This window comes from Salmo salar, unplaced genomic scaffold, assembly GCF_965601325.2.
Source record: "Salmo salar unplaced genomic scaffold, fSalSal1 ptg000206l, whole genome shotgun sequence".
In the NCBI taxonomy this organism is placed as follows: Eukaryota; Metazoa; Chordata; class Actinopteri; order Salmoniformes; family Salmonidae; genus Salmo; species Salmo salar.
This window is the reverse complement of record NW_027675329.1, coordinates 1,338,322-1,366,064: the sequence shown is the minus strand read 5'-3', so window position 1 is coordinate 1,366,064 and position 27,743 is coordinate 1,338,322. Positions and strand designations below refer to the sequence as shown.

At 41.9% G+C, this 27,743-nt stretch overlaps 1 protein-coding gene across 5 annotated transcripts in view; it reads right to left on the bottom strand.

Annotated features, from left to right (window-relative positions):
• LOC123741776 (NLR family CARD domain-containing protein 3-like) overlaps positions 1 to 27,743 on the bottom strand; it is a 111,095-nt gene that overhangs the window by 76,610 nt on the left and 6,742 nt on the right. For 2 of the 5 annotated variants that reach the window (XM_082971170.1, XM_082971171.1), the window contains exon 3: positions 26,187 to 26,303. In XM_082971170.1, the coding sequence (XP_082827296.1) occupies positions 26,187 to 26,303 (117 nt within the window). Of the gene's footprint in view, positions 1 to 704; positions 4,123 to 4,507; positions 4,555 to 4,877; positions 5,052 to 6,122; positions 6,297 to 12,373; positions 12,548 to 14,250; positions 14,425 to 14,625; positions 16,415 to 16,565; positions 16,802 to 23,855; positions 23,910 to 26,186; positions 26,304 to 27,743 lie in introns of those variants that run through there. The other 3 variants (XM_082971167.1, XM_082971169.1, XM_082971168.1) reach the window with 3 other exon arrangements.

Genomic DNA, 27,743 nt, shown 5'->3' with positions numbered 1-27,743 from the left:
CCAGGATGGAAACTAATACCTCCAGTCTATGGGTCTGGTCCCCTGGCCAGGATGTAAACCAATACCTCCAGTCTATGGGTCTGGTCCCCTGGCCAGGATGGAAACTAATACCTCCAGTCTATGGGTCTGGTCCCCTGGCCAGGATGGAAACTAATACCTCCAGTCTATGGGTCTGGTCCCCTGGCCAGGATGGAAACTAATACCTCCAGTCTATGGGTCTGGTCCCCTGGCCAGGATGGAAACTAATACCTCCAGTCTATGGGTCTGGTCCCCTGGCCAGGATGGAAACTAATACCTCCAGTCTATGGGTCTGGTCCCCTGGCCAGGATGGAAACTAATACCTCCAGTCTATGGGTCTGGTCCCCTGGCCAGGATGGAAACTAATACCTCCAGTCTATGGGTCTGGTCCCCTGGCCAGGATGGAAACTAATACCTCCAGTCTATGGGTCTGGTCCCCTGGACAGGATGGAAACTAATACCTCCAGTCTATGGGTCTGGTCCCCTGGCCAGAATGGAAACTAATACCTCCAGTCTATGGGTCTGGTCCACTGGCCAGGATGGAAACCAATACCTCCACTCTTTCAGGTTTTTGATGAGGTCACATGAAGAAGTACATGGTCCTAGCCTGCAAAGAGGACATCATCCAAGAGGTATTAGAAGTCTGTGATCAGAGTCATAGAAAAAAGAGGACAACATCCCAGAGGTATTAGAAGTAACTGTATTTATGATATATTTATTTATGGATCCCCATTAGCTACTGCAGGAGCTACTCTTCCTAGGGTTTGGCAACATTTTAAAACATTACAATACCTTCACAACATATTTCACAACACACAATGTGTGCCCTCAGGCCTCTACTCCACTACCACATACAGTTGAAGTCGGAAGTTTGCATACACTTCGGTTGGAGTCATTAAAACTCGTTTTTCAACCACTCCACAAATTTCTTGTTAACAAACTATAGTTTTGGCAAGTCGGTTAGGACATCTACTTTGTACATGACACAAGTCATTTTTCCAACAATTGTTTACAGACAGATTATTTCACTTATAATTCATTGTATCACAATTCCAGTGGGTCAGAAGTTTACATACACTAAGTTGACTGTGCCTTTAAACAGCTTGGAAAACTCCAGAAAATGATGTCATGGCTATAGAAGCTTCTGATAGGCTAATTGACATAATTTGAGTCAAATGGAGGTGTATCTGTGGATATATTTCAAGGCCTACCTTCAAACTCAGTGCCTCTTTGCTTGACATCATGGGAAAATCAAAAGAAATCAGCCAAGACCTCAGAAAAAAATTGTAGACCTCCACAAGTCTGGTTCATCCTTGGGAGCAATTTCCAAACACCTGAAGGTACCACGTTCATCTGTACAAACAATAGTATGCAAGTATAAACACCATGGGACCACGCAGCCATCATACCGCTCAGGAAGGAGACACGTTCTGTCTCCTAGAGATGAACGTACTTTGGTGCAAAAAGTGCAAATCAATCCCAGAACAACAGCAAAGGACATTGTGAAGATGCTGGAGGAAACAGGTACAAAAGTATCTATATCCACAGTAAAATGAGTCTAATATCGACATAACCTGAAAGGCCGCTCAGCAAGGAAGAAGCCACTCAGCAAGGAAGAAGCTCTAAAATTACCATAAAAAAGCCAGAGTACGGATTGCAACTGCACATGGGGACAAAGATCATACTTTTTGGAAAAATGTCCTCTGGTTTGATGAAACAAAGGACCATCATTATGTTTGGAGGAAAAAGGGCAAGGCTTGCAAGCCAAAGAACACCATCCCAACCGTGAAGCACGGGGGTGGCAGCATCATGTTGTGGGGTGCTTTGCAGGAGGGACTGGTGCACTTCACAAAATAGATGGCATCATGAGGCAGGAAAATTATGTGGATATATTGAAGCAACATCTCAAGACATCAGTCAGGAAGTTAAAGCTTGGTCGCAAATGGGTCTTCCAAATGGACAATGACCCCAAGCATACTTCCAAAGTTTGACAACAAAGTCAAGGTATTGGAGCGACCATCACAAAGCACTGACCTCAATTCTATAGAAAATTTGTGGTCAGAACTGAAAAAGTGTGTGCGAGCAAGGAGGCCTACAAACCTGACTCAGTTACACCAACTCTGTCAGGAGGAATGGGCCAAAATTCACCCAACTTATTGTGGGAAGCTTGATGAAGGCTACCCAAAATGTTTGACCCAAGTTAAAAATTTAAAGGCAATTCTACCAAATACTAATTGAGTGTATGTAAACTTCTGACCCACTGGGAATGTGATGAAAGAAATAAAAGCTTAAATAAATCCTTCTCTCTACCATTATTCTGACATTTCACATTCTTAAAATAAAGTGGTGATCCTAACTGACCTAAGACTAGGATTAAATGTGAGGAATTGTGAAAAGCTGAGTTTAAATGTATTTGGCTAAGGTGTATGTAAACTTCTGACTTCAACTGTATCTACAACACTAAATCCATGGGTACGTGTGTGTTTACAGCATCATACAGTAGAAAAAACAGAATAATTAGTGAGTGTGTGTACAGCATCATACAGTAGTAGAAACAGAATAATTAGTGAGTGTGTGTACAGCATCATACAGTAGTAGTAACAGAATGATTAGTGAGTGTGTTTACAGCATCATACAGTAGTAGAAACAGAATAATTAGTGAGTGTGTGTACAGCATCATACAGTAGTAGTAACAGAATGATTAGTGAGTGTGTTTACAGCATCATACAGTAGTAGAAACAGAATTATTAGTGAGTGTGTGTGAGATAAAAGCTTCCTCCTTAACTGAATACGACCCATTTCTATGTACTGAACACAACCCCTATTACTGTACTGTCATATTGTGATCAGTATTAAAACATGTCCACCTCTCTTCTTCCATCTATTACTGTACTGTCATATTGTGATCAGTATTAAAACATGTCCACCTCTCTTCTTCCATCTATTACTGTACTGTCATATTGTGATCAGTATTAAAACATGTCCACCTCTCTTCTTCCATCTGGTTGATGACCCTTTATTAGTCACATCTGTCACATCATTTCATTCAGTTGAATTAAGTTTATACACAACCCAGATTGTTGTGTCAAGAATTTGACAAATAAACATTCTACAATATTTACAAACACTAAGAAGCAAAATAACAACCAGATCAGTGATGTGTAAATGAAACCAGTTTAACAACACAGTGGGGTGATTGATTATATTAACCTGTCTGGGAACCTGGGACGCTACAATATTTACAAACCCAATAACAACCAGATCAGTGATGTGTAAATGAAACCAGTTTAACAACACAGTGGGGTGATTGATTATATTAACCTGTCTGGGAACCTGGGACGCTACAATATTTACAAACCCAATAACAACCAGATCAGTGATGTGTAAATGAAACCAGTTTAACAACACAGTGGGGTAATTCATTCTATTAATGACTATTCACTTAGGTGGTGTATAATCATGAATATTTAGATATAATAATAACATTTTATCTCATGACTAGAGAGATATTCTACATTGTTGCTCCAGTGTGTCTTACTGAACATGACCCTGATTAGAGTGAAACATCATGTTGTGTTTGACACAGAGACACTGAGGTGTCATACCAAAGCCTAAACCCTGGGTAGAGGGGCTCAGTGAATGTGGAGGTGAATGTGTATAGATGGGTCAGTGTGTCAGAGGAGGCTCTATAGAAGGACAGAGTGCCGGCTGGCCAGTCCAGATACACTCCTACTCTGTGGGAGCTGGAGGAGGGGACGTCTATGGTAGTGGGATTATTATTGTGCCAAACCGTGTAACTGTTGTCAGAGCAGTCCAGACTCCAGGACTTGTCATTGTATCCAAGACAACAGTCATTAACCCCTCCTCTCCTGCTGATTCCTTTATATGTCACTCCTATGTAAGCCCCTCTCCCACTCCACTCTACCTCCCAGTAACAGCGCCCAGTCAGACCCTCTCTACACAGCACCTGTTCACAGTCCTCAAATCTCTCTGGGTGATCAGGATACGGCTGCTCCTCTCTCCTACATGTCACCTTTCTGTTCTCCTCAGACAGAAAGAGGAGTCTGTTTACTGTGTTTGGGTCCAGTGTGAGATCACAGACATCTGATGGATGAAACCAGGTATATCACAAATCATCGTCATACTACATCAGAATGTTAATGTTTCTAGGTATTAAAAGACAAAGGAAAGGTTATCTAAGATGGTTATCTAGATGAAGCCATATATTATACAGTATAGTATATGGAGCCATACATTATATAGTAAATGGAGCCATATATTATACAGTATATAATAGGGGTTAATGACTGTTGTCTTGGATAAAACACAAACACACAGCAAAATATAACCACAACAGAGCGAAGTCTAATTAGTGTAACCACACATACATAGATCACTTAACAAGCTCTGAAAAATGATCTTTCTTTGAATCAACTTGAAATTAGACTGAGTAATAACAGGATAATTCTGAACATTAGTCAACACTCACATTTTCTAAGCCATGGTTTGATTGTTAACACTCCATCAGGTTTCACACTGTAAGGGGAGCAGGAGAACAGACAGTAAATGTACACACTGGTTCTCTCTCTCTCTCTCTCTCTCTCTCTCTCTCTCTCTCTCTCTCTCTCTCTCTCTCTCTCTCACACACACACACACACACAGTCAGCATATCACATTTTCCATGTGGTGGTAAGTAAAATGTCTGGTTTACAGTACATTTAAATGAACATACAGTACCTAACCTGATAACTATCAATTATGATACCTAACCTGTTAACTATAAATGATCATAACAAACCCAAACGCAGAAAAATGTCTTACAGTATGTCACTCATCAACAGATCGACACATGTACATACTTGAGTTTCTCCAGTCTGCAGTGTGGATCCTCCAGTCCAGCAGAGAGCAGTCTGACTCCTGAGTCTCCTGGGTGATTGTAGCTCAGGTCCAGCTCTCTCAGGTGTGAGGGGTTTGACCTCAGAGCTGAGACCAGAGAAGCACAGCCTTCCTCTGTAACTAAACAGCCTGACAGCCTGCAAAGAGTACAATTATTTTGAAAAGAAAGAGTGGCAGCTGTATACTGTATATTTTGCAACTTTCAGAAATAGTTTCCTGTCCCCTGCCAAATCCATCCGTACATGGATTGATCTTCACAATATCTTATGTAGAGCTTGAGAACATTTTACACATTTTCAAAAAGTAAATGGCTTCATATACTACACTGTATAATGTATGGCTCCATACACTGTATAACGTATGGCTCCATATACTATACCGCTTAATGTATGGCTCCATATACTATACTGTATAATGTATGTCTCCATATACTATATAATGTATGGCTCCATATACTATACTGTATAATGTCTGGCTCCATACACTATATAATGTATGGTTCCATACACTATACTGTATAATGTATGGCTCCATATACTATATAATGTATGGCTCCATATAATATACTGTATAATGTATGGCTCCATATACTATACTGTATTATGTATGGCTCCATATACTATATAATGTATGGCTTCATATACTATATAGTGTATGGCTCCATACACTATACTGTATAATGTATGGCTCCATATACTATACTATATAATGTATGGCTCCATATAATATACTGTATAATGTATGGCTCCATATACTATACTGCATAATGTATGGCTCCATATACTATATAATGTATGGCTTCATATACTCTACTGAATAATGTATGGCTCCATATACTATATAATGTATGGCTTCATATACTCTACTGTATAATGTATGGCTCCATATACTATATAATGTATGGCTTCATATACTATACTGTATAATGTATGGCTCCATATACTATACTGCATAATGTATGGCTCCATATACTATACTGCATAATGTATGGCTCCATATACTATACTGCATAATGTATGGCTCCATATACTATACTGCATAATGTATGGCTCCATATACTTTACTGCATACTGTATGGCTCCATATACTGTCAGTCAAAGGTCAGATGGTGAGGTATCAAATTGTCATTGTATTGTGTATTTAGGCCCTTTCTTAACGTGGATCTGGTGAACAGTTATCACTTGTTGACCAACTACAGGAATACTGACCTCAGAGTCTTCAGTTTACAGTGGGGATTCCCCAGTCCAGCAGAGATCAGCTTCACTCCTGAATCCTTCAGGTCATTGTTACTCAGGTCCAGCTCTCTCAGGTGTGAGGGGTTTGACCTCAGAGCTGAGACCAGAGAAGCACAGCCTTCCTCTGTGACTCCACAGAGTGACAACCTGTAAAGAGTTTAACATGATATTAATCACACTGCAACTATTTGGCAGTGAATAGAGAGATTGGTAGCTATATATATTTATATTCAGTGGGGTCGTGAATTACTAATAAAGATGAGTAAAAAATACTATAAAATAAAAAACATACAAATACTGAACTACATAAACTACTTGACCAAAAGTATGTGGACACCTGCTCGTCAAACATCTCATTCTAAAGCATGGGCAATAATATGGAGTGCCCCCCCCCCCCCTGCTGCTATAACAGCCTCCACTCTTCTGGGAAGGCTTTCCACTAGATGTTGGAACATGGCTGCGAGGACTTGCTTCCATTCAGCCACAAGAGCATTAGGGAGGTCGGGCACTGATGTTGGGTGATTAGGCCTGGCTCGCAGTTGACGTTCCAATTCATCCCAAAGGTGTTCAACGGGGTTGAGGTCAGGGCTCTGTGAAGGACAGTCAATTTCTTCCACACCAATCTCGACAAACAATTTCTGTGTGCACGGGGTCATTGTCGTACTGAAACAGGAAAGGGCCTTCCCCAAACTGTTGCCACAAAGTGGGAAGCACAGAATCGTCTAGAATGTCATTGTATACTTCAGCATTAAGATTTCCCTTCACTGGAACTAAGGGTCTAGCCTCAAACATGAAAAACAGTCCCAGACCATTGTTCCTCTTCCACCAAACTTTACAGATGTCATTGTCCATTCAGGGCGGGTAGCATTCTCCTGGCAACCACCAAAACCAGATTTGTCAGTCAGACTGCCAGATGGTGAAGCGTGATTCATCACTCCAGAGAATGCGTTTCCACTGCTCCAGAGTCCAATGCTGGCGAGCTTTACACCACTCCAGCCAACACGTGGCATTGTGCATGATGATCTTAGGCTTGTGTGCGGCTGCTTGGCCATGGAAACCCATTTCATAAAGCTCCTGACAAACAGTTCTTGTGCTGACGTTCCTTCCAGAGGAAGTTTGGAACTCGGTAGTGAGTGTTGCAACCGAGGACAGACGTTTTTAACATGCTATGCGCTTCAGCATTCGGCAGTTACGTTCTGTGAGCTTGTGTGGCCTACCACTTTGCGGCTGAGTCATTGTTGCATCTAGACGTTTCCACTTCACAACAACAGCACTTACAGTTGACCGGGGCAGCTTTCGCAGGGTAGAAATTTGACGAACGGACTTGTTGGAAAGGTGGCATCCTACGACGGTGCCATGTTGAAAATCACTGAGCTCTTCAGTAAGGCCATTCTACTGCCAATGTTTGTTTGTGGAGATTGCATGGCTGTGTGTTCGATTTTATACACCTGTCAGCAACGGGTGTGGCTGTAAAAGCCAAATCCACTAATTTGAAGTGGTGTCCATATACTTTTGTATATATAGTGTATATTGTATGCTACATATTTGTTTTACAAATGAGATTATTTTATACTAATACAGTTGCTCCGAGAAATATATTTAATTTAACAAGTAACAAAAAAAGATAGAGGTGAACGTTTTTGGATCCCCTGTTTTCATCCCACCAAAACAACTCTTACACTAAAAGGGCGTTATCATAATTTTAACAATTTCATCATTTCATTCCAACCTCATAGTGTGGAAATATATAGGAAATACAGGTAAATCATGTTTTTGACTGCATTGGGCCTTTAAAATGCATTCTCTCTACAAGCAATCTCTCATTCATATAAAATATTGTAATTGTCATGTAATCTAGTTTGTCTATATGTAAGAACAATCACAATGAACGGTTTAACTTAATAAAGGCATGTTTACTGCTAACTTGACATGGTTTCATATTACAAGAAACATATCAGAGAGGTGCCCACTGGCCCTCATTAGCATATGGCCAATCAGATAATGTTATGCAAATAACAAATAACACCAGAGTAATGATAATGAATACATGTACAGTGGAGCCCTGAATTATTGGATCCCTTGATAAAGACGAGCAAAAATTTTTACAAATAAATGATACAAATACTGAGCTTTTTAAAAATATATGTTACTTCATACTAATACAATTTGGTGTGATGGAGTTTTTCTTCCAAACGTCTCTGCCAATAACAGCTAGTTTTCAGTTTTTCCCTCCCCACTCAGACCACTCCCAGACAGTCCTAGCTAAATTATTCCTTGAGAAATTGCTCTTTGCGAACAAACAATTTTTTGTTTATTTTTACAATTTAAATTGAAAACAATCACAGTAAGGTACTTCTTACCCAGAGATTTGTATTTATTTATTTTTATTTAACCTGTGTTTAACTAGGTAAGTTAGTTAAGAACAAATTCTTATTTACAATGACGGCATAGGAACAGTGGGTTAACTGCCTTGTTCAGGGGCAGAACGGCAGATTTTTACCTTGTCAGCTCAGCGATTCGATCTATTGAGATAAAAATGGCTGCATTGGACCTTTAAAACGGTAGAGTTTAAGCACAGTCTACATATACTGAGGTGTCAGATTTACATTGTATTGAGTATAATACTGAGTTTGTTAACACTCAGATCAGGTGAACAGTTATCTCTTAATGACCAAACACAGGAACACTGATGTCATGACGTTGGCCTGTGGGTAAGGTTTATGACCCCCCCATAAATACCTTTCTCCCTTCCCTCTCTCTCTGACTCTACTGAAGGACTCTTGAATAGCCTTTGTTAAACATAGAGAGTCTGGGAACATCAAACAAGTGGGGAGAAAGGAACCATATTTCGACAATAGAACCAGTTGAAAATATGCGTTGGTACTTAACTTGTTATGGATAGGGGGCAGTATTTTCACGGCCGGATAAAAAAACGTACCCGATTTAATCTGGTTATTTCTCCTGCCCAGAAACTAGAATATGCATATAATTAGTAGCTTTGGATAGAAAACACTCCAAAGTTTCTAAAACTGTTTGAATGGTGTCTTTGAGTATAACAGAACTCAAATGGCAGGCCAAAACCTGAGAAGATTCTATACAGGAAGTACCCTGTCTGACCATTTCTTGGCCTTCTTTGTCATCTCTATCGAAAATAGAGGATCTCTGCTGTAACGTGACACTTTCTAAGGCTCCCATAGGCTCTCAGAAGGCACCAGAACGGGGAATGATGACTCTGCAGTCCCTGGGCGAAAACAGTAGCGCATTTGGATAGTGGTCGATCTGAGAACAATGAGACGGGTGCGCGTGCATGTGAAGAGTCCATTTTACATTTTCAGTGTTTGAACGAAAACAACGTCTCACGGTTGGAAAATTATCACTATTTTACTAGAAAAATCGCATAAAAATGTATTTTAAACAGCGTTTGACATGCTTCGAAGTACGGTAATGGAATATTTTAAAAAAAATTGTCACGATACGCGACGGCGCGTCACCCTTCAGATAGTGTCTTGAACGCAAGAACAAAACGCAGCTATTTGGATATAACTATGGATTATTTGCAACCAAAACAACATTTGTTGTTGAAGTAGAAGTCCTGGGAGTTCGTTCTGACAAAGAACAGCAAAGGTAATCCAATTTTTCTTATAGTAAATCTGAGTTTGGTGAGTGTCAAACTTGGTGGGTCTCAAAATAGCTAGCCTGTGATGGCCTGGCTATCTACTCAGAATATTGCAAAATGTGCTTTCACCGAAAAGCTATTTTAAAATGTGACATAGCGATTGCATAAAGGAGTTCTGTATATATAATTCTTTAAATAATTGTTATGTTTTTTGTGAACGTTTATCGTGAGTAATTTAGTAAATTCACCGGAAGTTTCGGTGGGTATGCTAGTTCTGAACGTCACATGCTAATGTAAAAAGCTGGTTTTTGATATAAATATGAACTTGATTGAACAAAACATGCATGTATTGTATAACATAATGTCCTAGGAGTGTCATCTGATGAAGATCATCAAAGGTTAGTGCTGCATTTAGCTGTGGTTTTGGTTTTTGTGACATTATATGCTAGCTTGAAAAATGGGTGTGTGATTATTTCTGGCTGGGTACTCCCCTGACATAATCTAATGTTTTGCTTTTGTTGTAAAGCCTTTTTGAAATCGGACAATGTGGTTAGATAAAGGAGAGTCTTGTCTTTAAAATGGTGTAAAATAGTCAGATATTCTAAGTACATAGCCCAGCCATCACGGGCTAGCTATTTAGACACCCAGCAAGTTTAGCCTTCACCAAAATCAGATTTACTATAACAAAAATGTTATTACCTTTGCTGTTCTTCGTCAGAATGCACTCCCAGGACTTCTACTTCAATAACAAATGTTGGTTTGGTCCCAAATAATCCATCGTTATATCCACACAGCGGCGTTTTGTTCGTGCGTTCTAGACACTATCCGAAATGGTAAATCAGGGTCGTGCGCATGGTGCATTTCGTGACAAAAAATGTCTAAATATTCCATTACCGTACTTCGAAGCATGTCAACCGCTATTTAAAATCAATTTTTATGCAATTTATCACGTAAAAAAGCGATAATATTCCGACCGGGAATCTGCGTTTCGGTAAATAGAGGGAAAAAAAGAAAGACGGGGGCGGCCAGTGCACGCGCCTAAGCCCACTGTCCCCTGATCGGCCGCTTGACAAAGGCGATAATGTGTTTCAGCCTGGGCCTGGAATGACGACATTCAGGTTTTTCCCGGGCTCTGAGAGCCTATGGGAGCCGTGGGAAGTGTCACGTTACCGCAGAGATCCTTTGTTTTGGAAAGAGATGTCAAAGAAAGCCAATAAATGGTCAGACAGGCCACTTCCTGTAAAGGAATCTCTCAGGTTTTTGCCTGCCATATGAGTTCTGTTATACTCACAGACACCATTCAAAGAGTTTTAGAAGTTTTAGGGTGTTTTCTATCCATATCTAATAAGTATATGCATATTCTAGTTACTTGGTAGGATTAGTAACCAGATTCAATCGGGTACGTTTTTTATCCGGCGGTGTAAATACTGCCCCCTAGCCCTAACAGGATAAACTGTATCTGGGAAAGTCTACACATTATAGATTCACATGGAATTGTTGTGCAATTTAAATTCATTTTAAATGAAACTATTTGTGAAAAGATTAAATGTAATTATAGCTTCCAAATGAGAGAATTGGGTTTTCATAAGGTTAGAGCCCTGCTCAATCAGTGGCCCGCCCCTGTGAAGAGACATGGATTATAAACTATGAAACACACCCTTCTCCCCCTCCACTATATAAGCCCTTGACGAAAATGTAACCTCCTGTTCCGAGGACGATAGGACGACGGTCCATACGTTAAAAAGGACTAACATGTCAACTACAGAACCAAGCCAACCTCAGCATGAGCTTTGGTTGTGAATGGTATGAACTTTGAACTCTTATTCACTAAATAAGTGAGACATCCTAGCCGTTGAGTCAGCAACAGCAGCTGTAAACGTGGGCTAGGAAAGGACGGACGACGTATCCATTCTAACACACAACGAAGATACTACAACGTATCCAATTTACCAAGAGACATTCCTCTGAGGACAGGAAGATCTCTGTTGGCCAACACGGCCAGCATCTACGACCAACCTACCGAAGCGCAGCTCAGAGTAAATGTTTATTGCATTTTCCTTTTCCAAATGGGCGGTAATTTAGAATGCATAAGATACTGTATTTACGATAGCATAGCTTCTCCCTTTGTTCCTCAGTCTTCCCGCTCTTTCATTCAAGCCCAATCCCCTCTCTTTGTGTAACCAGCCGTCATACAGGTTCCGTCCCCCAGGGAAGTTCTCTGTATGACATAATATGCATTCTGTGTATATGTAATTCTGTGTGATTAGTTAGGTATTTAGTAAATAAATAATTAAACCCAATTTTGTATTGCTGATTCAACTTGTTAGCCAGGGTTCGTGAAGATAACCAAGAATTTACAACTTTCAGATGAGACTGAAATAAGGTGACGATTAATATTGACTGCTATTGATGTAAAATATTACTAGGTCTTTAAGAGTTTATTCGGAAGATAACAGCTCTATAAACACTCTTTCGTGGTGCCCCAACTTTCTAGTTAATTACATTTACATGATTAGCTCAATCAGGTAATATTAATTGCAGAGAAAGGATTTTATAGAGTAGCATGTCATATCACTTAATCCGGCATAGCCAAAGACACGACACTGACCTGAGAGTCTCCAGTTTACAGTGGGGATTCCCTAGTCCTGCAGAGAGCAGCTCCACTCCTGAATCCTTCAGGTCATTGTTACTCAGATCCAGCTCTCTCAGATATGAGGAGTTTGAGCTGAGAACTGAGGCCAAAACTTCACAGGATGTGTCTGTGAGTTTACAACCAGTGAGTCTGCCAACACAGAGTTAATACCATGAGAGACAGGTTGTGTTATAATCCATGATGTAGTTGTAAAAAAGTGGTGGGTGTTGGGTAAACGCTGATTGCTGTTAACAGAGAATAAAGTAAAGCTGCCCATATACTTCAATACATTTTCCCACAAAAGATGCATAAATGCTCATGCAAAATGAAAAAGATGTGTAAACTGCATTTACTTGCGTTTACCCTCCACTGATTATAATGCTATGCTTAGCTTACACTATTACCCAGACACAACTAATGTGTACACTGTGCATACATGGCTCATTGTTTTCTCTAATTGTTTTTTATATAAACATTTCTTCAAGAGTTTTCAGCTGATAGAAAATCAAGTCAGCCAATAACCTTGTTTCTATCCAACCATTTGTATTCAAGTAAAGTACATTTCTGATAAAACAGTAATGAAATGCTAGATGGAAATAGCATCCCACTGGGTAAAAACTGATTGATCAATGGGATGACATTGAATCAACGTGGAAAACTGAATGGATTCGCAAAAAGTCATCAAAGTAAGGGCATTTTGTATTTTTTTAACCCAACGTTTAACCTAAATCCAATGACATGGTGACATTTGCTATTCATTTCATGTTGAATTTACGGTTAGTTGAGAATTCAGCTAAATGTAAATCAAAACTAGACATTGAACTGGCGCCAATGCCCAGTGGGATATTTGTCGTAAATTTTCCTAAATGTCGACAAAATAATTTACTCTAGACAGGGGTGGATAATGTTTGCCAGTAAAATAGCACATGGGACCAATGGCAGTGGACACGCTTTGTTGCGCAAATGTTGCTAGAATCAGGGGTGCAATTTTCACTGGGGACGGGGGGACATGTCCCACCCACATTCTGAAATTGCATTTTTGTACCCCCCCAGTTTTATCATTGGAATGGGGTTAAAAACGAGGCAACAGTGTGCTTTAGGACCATGTGGACGCCTCCGAGTTGTCGGGTAGGCTGTTTGGAGTGTTTATCCAACTGGATTATACCCCTCCCCCCACCACTTCCAAAACCAAAGTTGCGCCCCTGGCTAGAATAACCATCATGTCGAAATAAACTGCAGCCACATTAACTCACACTAGGACTTGGAAAATCATGCAGTTTATTAGGCTACAGATTAAATAAATTATGATTAACTTCACAGGTTTGTGAAAGTGCACAGTGATGAACTTGATCTTAAAAAATAATCTCATGAACCCTCTGCACTGTATCTGCCAGTCGTTGGCTAGAGTGCATGTGACCAGACAAGTGGGAAAATGTTCTGATATCGCTAGACTTTGTGGCAAAACCATCGACAGAATAAAACATTTCATAGAAACTCAAATAACTTCTGTTTTTTATTTGGTAAATGAAAAATTATAGGTGCATTTTTCTAGGGAAAGCAAATTGGTCGACTAGATTGTGAAGAAAATATTATTCCCAATAGTACCAAACTCTAAACTAAAGAGCTATCCCAGCAACCCCTGCTGTTTAAACCCAAAGCCACCTCACCCGCTATCCGCTAGTCATTAAATTAAGGTGACAAACTCTTATTAGAAACACATGGATTTGCTCACCAAATTAAAAACCGTAAGCTTCACTGTCTAAACACATATGGTGTGGACTATGTGTGCCTGGTAAACACATGTGGATCTGGTGAACAGTTATCACTTGTTGACCAACTACAGGAATACTGACCTCAGAGTCTCCAGTTTACAGTGGGGATTCCCCAGTCCAGCAGAGAGCAGCTTCACTCCTGAATCCTTCAGGTCATTGTTACTCAGATCCAGCTCTCTCAGATATGAGGAGTTTGAGCTGAGAACTATGGCCAAAACTTCACAGGTTGTGTCTGTGAGTTTACAGCCATTGAGTCTGTCAACATAGAATAAATACCATGAGAGACAGGTTGTAATAAAATGTTATGCTTAGCTTCCCCTGCTTACACTGTTACACCTGCCCGACTAATATGTCCCCAGTGCATTGCTTTCTGATCAGTTTGTATTATATTATGTTCAAGAGTTTCAGCTAATAAAAATACTGCTCTTCCCACATACAGTAAGTTTGAGTACTTACAGAGCCTTTCTGCGGCACCTCACAGCTGGGAGCAGTCTCCTACGACCCTCCTGTGTTGTCTTGTATTCTTTTAGGTCAAACACATCCATAACCTCCTCTGATATCTGCAGCATGTAGGCCAGCGCTGAACACTGAGCAAGTGTGAGGTTTATCGATCTTTTCTCTGACCTCAAGTACTCTTGGATTTCCTCCTGTACTGAATGGTCTTTCATCTCTATCAGACAGTGGAAGAGATTAATCCACCTCTCAGGGGAGATGTTCTTCCTCTGCATCACCTTAAGGGATCGGATTGTTTTCTGGACGCTCTCTGGACTGCTTTCTGTCTGTGTTACCAGACCTTGTAGGAGTTTCTGATTGGACTCCACTGACATGCCATGAAGGAAGCGAACAAAAAGGTCCAGGTGTCCATTCTTACTCTCCAAGGCTTTATCCACGGTACTCTTCAGCAGCTCATGCAAGGTTAGCTCTTCAGACTTTCTCTTGAAGAAGGGCTTCAGTGCATCCATGTTCTTGCTTGTGTAACAATGGTACATGTAGACAGCTGAGAGAAACTCCTGAATGCTTAGATGTACAAAGCAGTACACCACTCTCTGAAATAACACAGACTCTTCTTTAAAGATGTGTGTGCACACTCCTGAGTACAGTGATGCTTCTTTGACATCAATGCCGCAAATGTTCAGGTCTTCTTCATAGAACATGAGATTACCCTTCTCCAGATTTTCAAACGCCAGCCTCCCCAGCTTCAGAAGAATTTCCTTATCTGACTCCATGAGCTCCTCTTGTTCCATCTCATCTCTTCCATGATGCTTCTGGTTCTTCAGGCTGGTCTGAATGAGCACGAAGTGTGTGAACATCTCAGTCAGAGTCGTGGGCATCTCTATTCTTTTGTCTGTACTCAACATGTGTTCAAGGACTATTGCAGAAATCCAACAGAACACCGGCATGTGGCACATGATGTGGAGGCTCCTTGATGTCTTTATGTGTGAGATGATTCTGTTGGCCAGGTCCTCATCACTGAATCTCTTCCTGAAGTACTCCTCCTTCTGTGGGTCACTGAATCCTCGTACTTCTGTCACCTGGTCAACACACTGAGGGGGGATCTGATTGGTTGCTGCTGGTCGGGAGGTTATCCATAGGAGAGCAGAGGGAAGCAGATTCCCCTTGATGAGGTTTGTCAGCAGAACATCAACAGATGATGTCTGGGTGACATCAGACACCTTTTCATTGTGCTGGAAATCCAATGGAAGTCTGCTTTCATCCAAACCATCAAAGATGAACATAGCTTTACAGGCAGTGAGTTTCTTTGCATTGCCTATGTCTAGTTCTGTGTGGAAGTCATTTAAAAGTCTGAGAAGACTGTACTGACGATCTTTGATCAAGTTCAGCTCCCGGAAAGGAAGCACAAATATGATATCCACATCTTGGTTTGCCTTCCCTTCAGCCCAGTCTAGGATGAACTTCTGCACAGAGACTGTTTTTCCGATGCCAGCGATGCCCTTGGTCAGCACAGTTCTGATGCTTCTCTCTTGGCCAGGTAAGGGTTTAAAGATGTCATTGCAGTGGATTACTGTGTCATGTGAGGTTGGTGTCCTGGGTGCTGTCTCTAGCTGCCACACCTCATGTTCATTGTTAACCCCTTCACTCTCGCCTTCTGTGATGTAGAGCTCTGTGTAAATCCTGTTGAGGGGAGTTTGGTTCCCTGCTGTTTCGATGCCTTCTATTACACATTCATACCTCCTTATCAGACTGTCTTTATGATTTACTATAGCTTTCTGCAGGCTGTCATCCACTACAAGGGAAGAGGAAATAGGGTGTTATCAGACACATTCATTGACAGGATGAAATGTGGGCCTTCCACAACTACAGTAACTTATATTATTGTAGTTAACACTTAATCAAATTGAGGTATTGACTTAGCACAGGTCTGCAAGTGGTCTTACTTTTTTCAAAGCCTCTTGCATCATTGGGTTCCCTCAGGTGCTGTAGTACAGGAAGTGTTCTGGATCTCTTTCTACACTGAGGACAGTCATAGTCTCCTGAAGGAGCAGGTTTCTCCCAGTATCTGGTGATGCACTGTCTGCAGAACCTGTGTCCACAGGTGGTAGAGACTGGATCCCTCAGAACCTGCTGACACACTGCACACCTGGACTGATCCTCTAACATAGTAGACCATCCACTACAGAGATAAAGGAGAGAGTGTAGATGTTACTACTCATCCTCTAACAGAGTAGACCATCCCCTACAGAGATAAAGGAGAGAGAGATACTGATCCTCTAACAGAGTAGACCATCCACTACAGAGATAAAGGAGAGAGAGAGACTTCTAGATGTTACTACTGATCCTCTAACAGAGTAGACCATCCCCTACAGAGATAAAGGAGAGAGAGATACTGATCCTCTAACAGAGTAGACCATCCCCTACAGAGATAAAAGAGAGAGAGAGACTTCTAGATGTTACTACTGATCCTCTAACAGAGTAGACCATCCCCTACAGAGATAAAGGAGAGAGAGATACTGATCCTCTAACAGAGTAGACCATCCCCTACAGAGATAAAGGAGAGAGAGATACTGATCCTCTAACAGAGTAGACCATCCCCTACAGAGATAAAAGAGGGGGCAGTAATTCCTCTAATAAACTTAGTTCAAACAAACTACACATTACAAAACATATCTATATGACATCTTGAAGATTCTCCTCTTCACTATTAATATTATTCTGACTAGTGACAGGTCAAAGGTAACTGATCCACCACCATTGGAGTTGACAGGATGATCCATGGAGAAATCACTGTTCATAGACAGACAGACAGCTGGGAACAGTATACTGTGTTCATAGACAGACAGACAGCTGGGAACAGTATACTGTGTTCATAGACAGACAGCTGGGAACAGTATACTGTGTTCATAGACAGACAGCTGGGAACAGTATACTGTGTTCATAGACAGACAGCTGGGAACATTATACTGTGTTCATAGACAGACAGACAGCTGGGAACAGTATACTGTGTTCATAGACAGACAGCTGGGAACAGTATACTGTGTTCATAGACAGACAGACAGCTGGGAACAGTATACTGTGTTCATAGACAGACAGCTGGGAACAGTATACTCTGTTCATAGACAGACAGACAGCTGGGAACAGTATACTCTGTTCATAGACAGACAGCTGGGAACAGTATACTGTGTTCATAGACAGACAGCTGGGAACAATATACTCTGTTCATAGACAGACAGGCAGCTGGGAACAGTATACTGTGTTCATAGACAGACAGCTGGGAACAGTATACTGTGTTCATAGACAGACAGCTGGGAACATTATACTGTGTTCATAGACAGACAGCTGGGAACAGTATACTCTGTTCATAGACAGACAGACAGCTGGGAACAGAATACTGTGTTCATAGACAGACAGCTGGGAACAGTATACTGTGTTCATAGACAGACAGCTGGGAACAGTATAATGTGTTCATAGACAGACAGACAGCTGGGAACAGTATACTGTGTTCATAGACAGACAGCTGGGAACAGTATACTCTGTTCATAGACAGACAGCTGGGAACATTATACTGTGTTCATAGACAGACAGCTGGGAACAGTATACTCTGTTCATAGACAGACAGCTGGGAACAGTATACTGTGTTCATAGACAGACAGACAGCTGGGAACAGTATACTGTGTTCATAGACAGACAGACAGCTGGGAACAGTATACTGTGTTCATAGACAGACAGCTGGGAACAGTATACTCTGTTCATAGACAGACAGCTGGGAACAGTATACTGTGTTCATAGACAGACAGCTGGGAACAGTATACTGTGTTCATAGACAGACAGACAGCTGGGAACAGCATACTCTGTTCATAGACAGACAGACAGCTGGGAACAGTATACTGTGTTCATAGACAGACAGCTGGGAACAGTATACTCTGTTCATAGACAGACAGACAGCTGGGAACAGTATACTCTGTTCATAGACAGACAGCTGGGAACAGTATACTGTGTTCATAGACAGACAGACAGCTGGGAACAGTATACTCTGTTCATAGACAGACAGCTGGGAACAGTATACTGTGTTCATAGACAGACAGCTGGGAACAGTATACTGTGTTCATAGACAGACAGCTGGGAACAGTATACTCTGTTCATAGACAGACAGACAGCTGGGAACAGTATACTCTGTTCATAGACAGACAGACAGCTGGGAACAGTATACTGTGTTCATAGACAGACAGACAGCTGGGAACAGTATACTGTGTTCATAGACAGACAGCTGGGAACAATATACTCTGTTCATAGACAGACAGCTGGGAACAGTATACTGTGTTCATAGACAGACAGCTGGGAACAGTATACTCTGTTCATAGACAGACAGACAGCTGGGAACAGAATACTGGGTTCATAGACAGACAGCTGGGAACAGTATACTGTGTTCATAGACAGACAGACAGCTGGGAACAGTATACTCTGTTCATAGACAGACAGACAGCTGGGAACAGAATACTGTGTTCATAGACAGACAGCTGGGAACAGTATACTCTGTTCATAGACAGACAGACAGCTGGGAACAGAATACTGTGTTCATAGACAGACAGCTGGGAACAGTATACTGTGTTCATAGACAGACAGACAGCTGGGAACAGTATACTGTGTTCATAGACAGACAGCTGGGAACAGTATACTGTGTTCATAGACAGACAGACAGCTGGGAACAGTATACTGTGTTCATAGACAGACAGACAGCTGGGAACAGTATACTGTGTTCATAGACAGACAGCTGGGAACAGTATACTGTGTTCATAGACAGACAGCTGGGAACAGTATACTCTGTTCATAGACAGACAGACAGCTGGGAACAGTATACTGTGTTCATAGACAGACAGACAGCTGGGAACAGTATACTGTGTTCATAGACAGACAGCTGGGAACAGTATACTGTGTTCATAGACAGACAGACAGCTGGGAACAGTATACTCTGTTCATAGACAGACAGCTGGGAACAGTATACTGTGTTCATAGACAGACAGACAGCTGGGAACAGTATACTCTGTTCATAGACAGACAGCTGGGAACAGTATACTGTGTTCATAGACAGACAGCTGGGAACAGAATACTGTGTTCATAGACAGACAGCTGGGAACAGTATACTGTGTTCATAGACAGACAGACAGCTGGGAACAGTATACTGTGTTCATAGACAGACAGACAGCTGGGAACAGTATACTGTGTTCATAGACAGACAGCTGGGAACAGTATACTGTGTTCATAGACAGACAGCTGGGAACAGTATACTGTGTTCATAGACAGACAGACAGCTGGGAACAGTATACTGTGTTCATAGACAGACAGCTGGGAACAGTATACTCTGTTCATAGACAGACAGACAGCTGGGAACAGTATACTGTGTTCATAGACAGACAGCTGGGAACAGTATACTGTGTTCATAGACAGACAGACAGCTGGGAACAGTATACTGTGTTCATAGACAGACAGCTTGGAACAGTATACTCTGTTCATAGACAGACAGACAGCTGGGAACAGAATACTGTGTTCATAGACAGACAGCTGGGAACAGTATACTGTGTTCATAGACAGACAGCTGGGAACAGTATAATGTGTTCATAGACAGACAGACAGCTGGGAACAGTATACTGTGTTCATAGACAGACAGCTGGGAACAGTATAATGTGTTTATAGACAGACAGACAGCTGGGAACAGTATACTCTGTTCATAGACAGACAGCTGGGAACAGTATACTGTGTTCATAGACAGACAGACAGCTGGGAACAGTATAATGTGTTCATAGACAGACAGACAGCTGGGAACAGTATAATGTGTTCATAGACAGACAGACAGCTGGGAACAGTATACTGTGTTCATAGACAGACAGACAGCTGGGAACAGTATAATGTGTTCATAGACAGACAGACAGCTGGGAACAGTATACTGTGTTCATAGACAGACAGCTGGGAACAGTATAATGTGTTCATAGACAGACAGCTGGGAACAGTATACTGTGTTCATAGACAGACAGACAGCTGGGAACAGTATACTCTGTTCATAGACAGACAGCTGGGAACAGTATACTGTGTTCATAGACAGACAGCTGGGAACAGTATACTGTGTTCATAGACAGACAGCTGGGAACAGTATACTGTGTTCATAGACAGACAGACAGCTGGGAACAGTATAATGTGTTCATAGACAGACAGACAGCTGGGAACAGTATAATGTGTTCATAGACAGACAGACAGCTGGGAACAGTATACTGTGTTCATAGACAGACAGACAGCTGGGAACAGTATAATGTGTTCATAGACAGACAGACAGCTGGGAACAGTATACTGTGTTCATAGACAGACAGCTGGGAACAGTATAATGTGTTCATAGACAGACAGCTGGGAACAGTATACTGTGTTCATAGACAGACAGACAGCTGGGAACAGTATACTCTGTTCATAGACAGACAGCTGGGAACAGTATACTGTGTTCATAGACAGACAGCTGGGAACAGTATACTGTGTTCATAGACAGACAGACAGATGGGAACAGTATACTGTGTTCATAGACAGACAGCTGGGAACAGTATACTCTGTTCATAGACAGACAGCTGGGAACAGTATACTGTGTTCATAGACAGACAGACAGCTGGGAACAGTATACTGTGTTCATAGACAGACAGACAGCTGGGAACAGTATACTGTGTTCATAGACAGACAGACAGATGGAAACAGTATACTGTGTTCATAGACAGACAGCTGGGAACAGTATACTCTGTTCATAGACAGACAGCTGGGAACAGTATACTGTGTTCATAGACAGACAGACAGCTGGGAACAGTATAATGTGTTCATAGACAGACAGACAGCTGGGAACAGTATACTGTGTTCATAGACAGACAGCTGGGAACAGTATAATGTGTTCATAGACAGACAGCTGGGAACAGTATACTGTGTTCATAGACAGACAGACAGCTGGGAACAGTATACTCTGTTCATAGACAGACAGCTGGGAACAGTATACTGTGTTCATAGACAGACAGCTGGGAACAGTATACTGTGTTCATAGACAGACAGACAGATGGGAACAGTATACTGTGTTCATAGACAGACAGCTGGGAACAGTATACTCTGTTCATAGACAGACAGCTGGGAACAGTATACTGTGTTCATAGACAGACAGACAGCTGGGAACAGTATACTGTGTTCATAGACAGACAGCTGGGAACAGCATACTCTGTTCACATTCAGAGTTTTGATGAAATCTATGGACAAAAAAATACCTCTATCTGATAATCACACTCTGCTATTTATTGCTGCCCAGAAGATATAACTAATGTGCATTGTGTACGAATAATGAAGCTCTGAGTAATAAACCTATTTGACACAGTTGGCTGGAAAGCCTCAATGCTTCAGGAAGTGTCACGACTTCTGCCGAAGTCGATGCCTCTCCTTGTTCGGCGGTCGACGTCGCCGGTCTTCTAGCCATCGCCGATCCATTTTCCATTTGTTTTGTCTTGTTTTCCCACACACCTGGTTCTCATTTCCCTCATTATGTGTTGTGTATTTAACCCTCTGTTTCCCCCATGTCTTTGTGTGGTATTGTTTATCTGTTCATGTACGTGCACGTTAGGCTGGTTGCGCTGGGTTATGTTCAACCCATATTTGTATTTTCCTGCTCGTTTGTGCCGTGTGCTTTTGGTTCGCCAAATAAAAGGCTCCGTTTTGCCACCAACTATCTGCTCTCCTGCGCCTGACTTCCTACAGCCCTTCACGCATACCTTGACAGGAAGCTTTGTTTCAACATCACTGCAGTGACCCCCAGCAGTTTGAGAGCTAGCACATCTGATTCATCTCGTCACGGCAGGTAGCCTAGAGTTAAGAGCATTGGGGCAGTAACTGAAAGGTCGCTGGTTTAAATCCCCGAGCTGACTAGATGACAAATCTTTTGATGTGCCCTTGAGCAATGCACTTAACCCTAGTTGCTATGGATCAGAGTGTCTGCTAAATGACTAAAATGTTACATTTAAACACGATAATAACACCTATGGAATGTTAACAATATATTATGGCTAACCAGAATGCAAAACAAATGTCAGGTTCTTCAAAATAATCTATAAAGAACCTTTGAGATTGACCTCCATAAAGGTTCTATAAAGAACCATAACAAAGGGATGTTTATAGAACTATCCTCCATAAAGGTTCTATAAAGAACCATAACAAAGGGATGTTTATAGAACTATCCTCCATAAAGGTTCTATAAAGAACCATAACAAAGGGTTGTTTATAGAACTATCCTCCATAAAGGTTCTATAAAAAACCATAACAAAGGGATGTTTATAGCCACAAAAAGGGTTGTAACTTTAATTGTGTGATTGCAGTAATTACATTTATTGTGTAATTGCTGTATTCATTTTATTGTGTGATTGCTGTAATTACTTTTGTGTAACTGCTGTAATTACTTGTACTGTGTAATTGCTGTAAGTACTTTTATTGTCTAGAAGCTGATCCTTCATCAGTATTGTGAAATAATTATAATGTTAAGTAAAGATTTGAATGGAGAAAACTGATCTGAGAGCAGCGCTCCCTTTCTTTCCATCCTATCAGAATTGATACATGCTCCACCAGACGTGATACCTTGTAGTGCTGCTGATCCAGTTTCTACTGGTCTGACTGAGGATATGAACTCTGACCTGTCCACCAGACATGATAACTTGTAGTGCTGCTGATCCAGTTTCTACTGGTCTGACTGAGGATATGAACTCTGACCTGTTCACCAGATGTGATACCTTGTAGTGCTGCTGATCCAGTTTCTACTGGTCTGACTGAGGATATGAACTCTGACTGAGGTTATCAGTATCGACACATGCTCCAACGACGCACATAGCGACCATTCTCTGTTTTAGGAAACTCATGTTATTTCTTCGGCCATTGTAGGAAAGATACATCTTTAAAACACCTGTAAGCCTAAATGCCATCACTTTCAGGAAACCGTCCCCAGAGAGACTTACAGTAAAGTTGCCGTATATTAATTTGATAATCTATTGTGTCAGAAATGTTCCTGCACAGCAGAAAATGCAAAATGGTAGTGTATTTGAGGTTTAAAAAGGCTTCTAAAGTTTGTAATTTCCAGGTTAAAATGTCACACTTGATATTGAAAAAACACAAATGTGATAAAAATTGTGGAAATATTGGAAATAAACGTAATACATTCTGAAACAGTATTGTTGTCTCACCTCTTAGCTTTGGTCTCATGTTCCCCAGAGAGACTCATTTTAGAACACTGACCCCTAAACAGAGATCCAGCATGTTGGTTGTGGTTAACACAGTGACAACTAAACAGAGATCCAGCATGTTGGTTGTGGTTAACACAGTAACAACTAAACAGAGATCCAGCATGTTGGTTGTGGTTAACACAGTGACAACTAAACAGAGATCCAGCATGTTGGTTAACACAGTGACAACTAAACAGAGATCCAGCATGTTGGTTGTGGTTAACACAGTGACAACTAAACAGAGATCCAACATGTTGGTTGTGGTCAACACAGTGACAACTAAACAGAGATCCAGCATGTTGGTTGTGGTTAACACAGTGACAACTAAACAGAGATCCAGCATGTTGGTTAACACAGTGACAACTAAACAGAGATCCAGCATGTTGGTTAACACAGTGACAACTAAACAGAGATCCAGCATGTTGGTTGTGGTTAACACAGTGACAACTAAACAGAGATCCAGCATGTTGGTTGTGGTTAACACAGTGACAACTAAACAGAGATCCAGCATGTTGGTAGTGGTTAACACAGTGACAACTAAACAGAGATCCAGCATGTTGGTTGTGGTTAACACAGTGACAACTAAACAGAGATCCAGCATGTTGGTTGTGGTTAACACAGTGACAACTAAACAGAGATCCAGCATGTTGGTTGTGGTTAACACAGTGACAACTAAACAGAGATCCAGCATGTTGGTTGTGGTTAACACAGTGACAACTAAACAGAGATCCAGCATGTTGGTTGTGGTTAACACAGTGACAACTAAACAGAGATCCAGCATGTTGGTTGTGGTTAACACAGTGACAACTAAACAGAGATCCAGCATGTTGGTTGTGGTTAACACAGTGACAACTAAACAGAGATCCAGCATGTTGGTTGTGGTTTACACAGTGACAACTAAACAGAGATCCAGCATGTTGGTTGTGGTTAACACAGTGACAACTAAACAGAGATCTAACATGTTGGTTGTGGTTAACACAGTGACAACTAAACATTGATCTAACATGTTGGTTGTGGTTAACACAGTAACAACTAAACAGAGATCCAGCATGTTGGTTGTGGTTAACACAGTGACAACTAAACAGAGATCCAGCATGTTGGTTGTGGTTAACACAGTGACAACTAAACAGCGATCCAGCATGTTGGTTGTGGTTAACACAGTGACAACTAAACAGAGATCCAGCATGTTGGTTGTGGTCAACACAGTGACAACTAAACAGAGATCCAGCATGTTGGTTGTGGTTAACACAGTGACAACTAAACAGAGATCCAGCATGTTGGTTGTGGTCAACACAGTGACAACTAAACAGAGATCCAGCATGTTGGTTGTGGTCAACACAGTGACAACTAAACAGAGATCCAGCATGTTGGTTGTGGTTAACACAGTGACAACTAAACAGAGATCCAGCATGTTGGTTGTGGTTAACACAGTGACAACTAAACAGAGATCCAGCATGTTGGTTGTGGTCAACACAGTGACAACTAAACAGAGATCCAGCATGTTGGTTGTGGTCAACACAGTGACAACTAAACAGAGATCCAGCATGTTGGTTGTGGTCAACACAGTGACAACTAAACAGAGATCCAGCATGTTGGTTGTGGTCAACACAGTGACAACTAAACAGAGATCCAGCATGTTGGTTGTGGTTAACACAGTGACAACTAAACAGAGATCCAGCATGTTGGTTGGGGTTAACACAGTGACAACTAAACAGAGATCCAGCATGTTGGTTGTGGTTAACACAGTGACAACTAAACAGAGATCCAGCATGTTGGTTGTGGTCAACACAGTGACAACTAAACAGAGATCCAGCATATTGGTTGTGGTTAACACAGTAACAACTAAACAGAGATCCAGCATGTTGGTTGTGGTTAACACAGTGACAACTAAACAGAGATCCAGCATGTTGGTTGTGGTTAACACAGTAATTCTTTAATGTCAATTGTTCTCATGTGTTCATTATCTCTTTGAGAAATAAAATATTTACTAACAGACATAGAAACTGTCAGGTGATTTAATGCATCACATGAACATGTAGTTGTGACATTTCATCTCTATGTTAACTGTCAATAATAATAATAATAAAATGTGTCACTGTTTGTCTCACACACACACACACACACACAGGGAGGGAATGTTGTGTTTGTTTAATATTGTTTTAGGACTATGAAAATGGACAAAAGGATTAGCCGATGGATTATGAAAACAACAAAAATAATGGGAGAAATGGGAGAAATGACTAGAGAGAGTGTTTTTTAACTCACTGACCATGACCCATGAGTTCTTCTTACCTTTGTTCAGTAGAAAAGTCTCCCTCTCTAAACGCTATAGGTTGCAGCATAGACCGGTCACTCTTCATGGACACACAGCTGGGTACAGGGGAGGCTGGTCTCTCCTGCTTGATTGGGCTTCAACACAACAGAGACAAACATCACATCTCTCATCTACTCTGAGCTCAGATGGGGAAACATAAGAAGAGGTTCATTCCAAAACGCTATATATCCATTTTCAGAAATGTTCTTTAATTAGCTTTTATTGTTTAAAGAAATTATGAAAGAGATTGGTGTGTTTTTTCACTATCTATGTCACGTCCTGACCAGCAGAGGGTGTTGTGTAGTTTTGGTTAGGACGTGGCAGAGTATGTCTGTGTATGTGTGTTCTGGGTGTTGTATTTCTATGTGGGTCTGTATGGCTCCCGATCAGGGACAGCTGGTGATCGTTGTTCCTGATTGGGAGTCATATAATTAGGAGTATGTTTGTCACTTGGGTTTGTGGGTGGTTGTGCTGACACTGCTAGTCTTTTGGGATGTACGTAGCATGTTATTAGTCATTCTGTTTATTGTTTTTTCCCCGTGGATACTTTGCTCTTATATATTAAAAAGATGAGTATCTACATTTCACTTACTGCAGTTTGGTCTCTTCAACATGGCTGTAATTATGACAGAACCACCCACCACAACAAGACCAAGCAGCGGAAAAGGGAGCAGGACGCTGAATATATGGACTATTCTGAGGAAATAGACTTCGACATGGACACTTGTGAGAAATGGACTTGGGAACAGATTCTGGCCGGAGAGGGCCCGTGGCGAAAGGCTGGTGAGGACCGGGAACGCTACCGGGGTACATGACTGGCGAGGTAGCCGGAGATGCACCCCCAATAATTTTTTTGGGGGGGGCACACGGGTAGTTTGGCTAGGCCTAGGAAGAGCCATAAGCCAGCTACCCCTGAGTACATGGAGGAGCGTATGGAGTGGAGGGCGCCGTGTTTCGCTGAGGTGCGCACTCTCTCGCCCATACGCACGCACAGTCCGGTGCGCGCCATTCCAGCCCCTCGCAGATGCCGTGCTAGAGTGGGCATCCAGCCTGGTAGGAGGATGCCTGCGCAGCGCGTCTGGTCGCCGGTACGCCTCCTAGGACCAGGCTACCCTACTCCCGCTCTATGCACACCAACCATCAGGCCCCTGCACAGCCCAGTTCGCCCTGTACCAGCACCCCGCTCGTACAGGGCTGTTAGTTCCATCCAGCCAGGATGGGTTGTGCAGGTGGTGCGGTCACGGCCACCTGTGCGCCTCCATGGCCCAGTCTATCCGGTTCCTGCCTCTCGTGCTATCTCAGAAGTGAGTTCCTCCAGTCTGGCACGACCAGTACCAGCAACCCGGACCAAGCTTCCCATGAGTTGGCCTAGTCCTATTCAGCCTGTTCCCGCTCCTCGCACTAGCCCTAGGGTGCGTGTCTTCAGCCTGGTACCACCTCTACCAGCCCCACGCACCAGGCTTCCAGTGCGTCGGCCCAGCCTCAAGAGCCCGGCACCAGTGTGCAGTCCAGAGTATCCGGCACCAGTGTGCAGT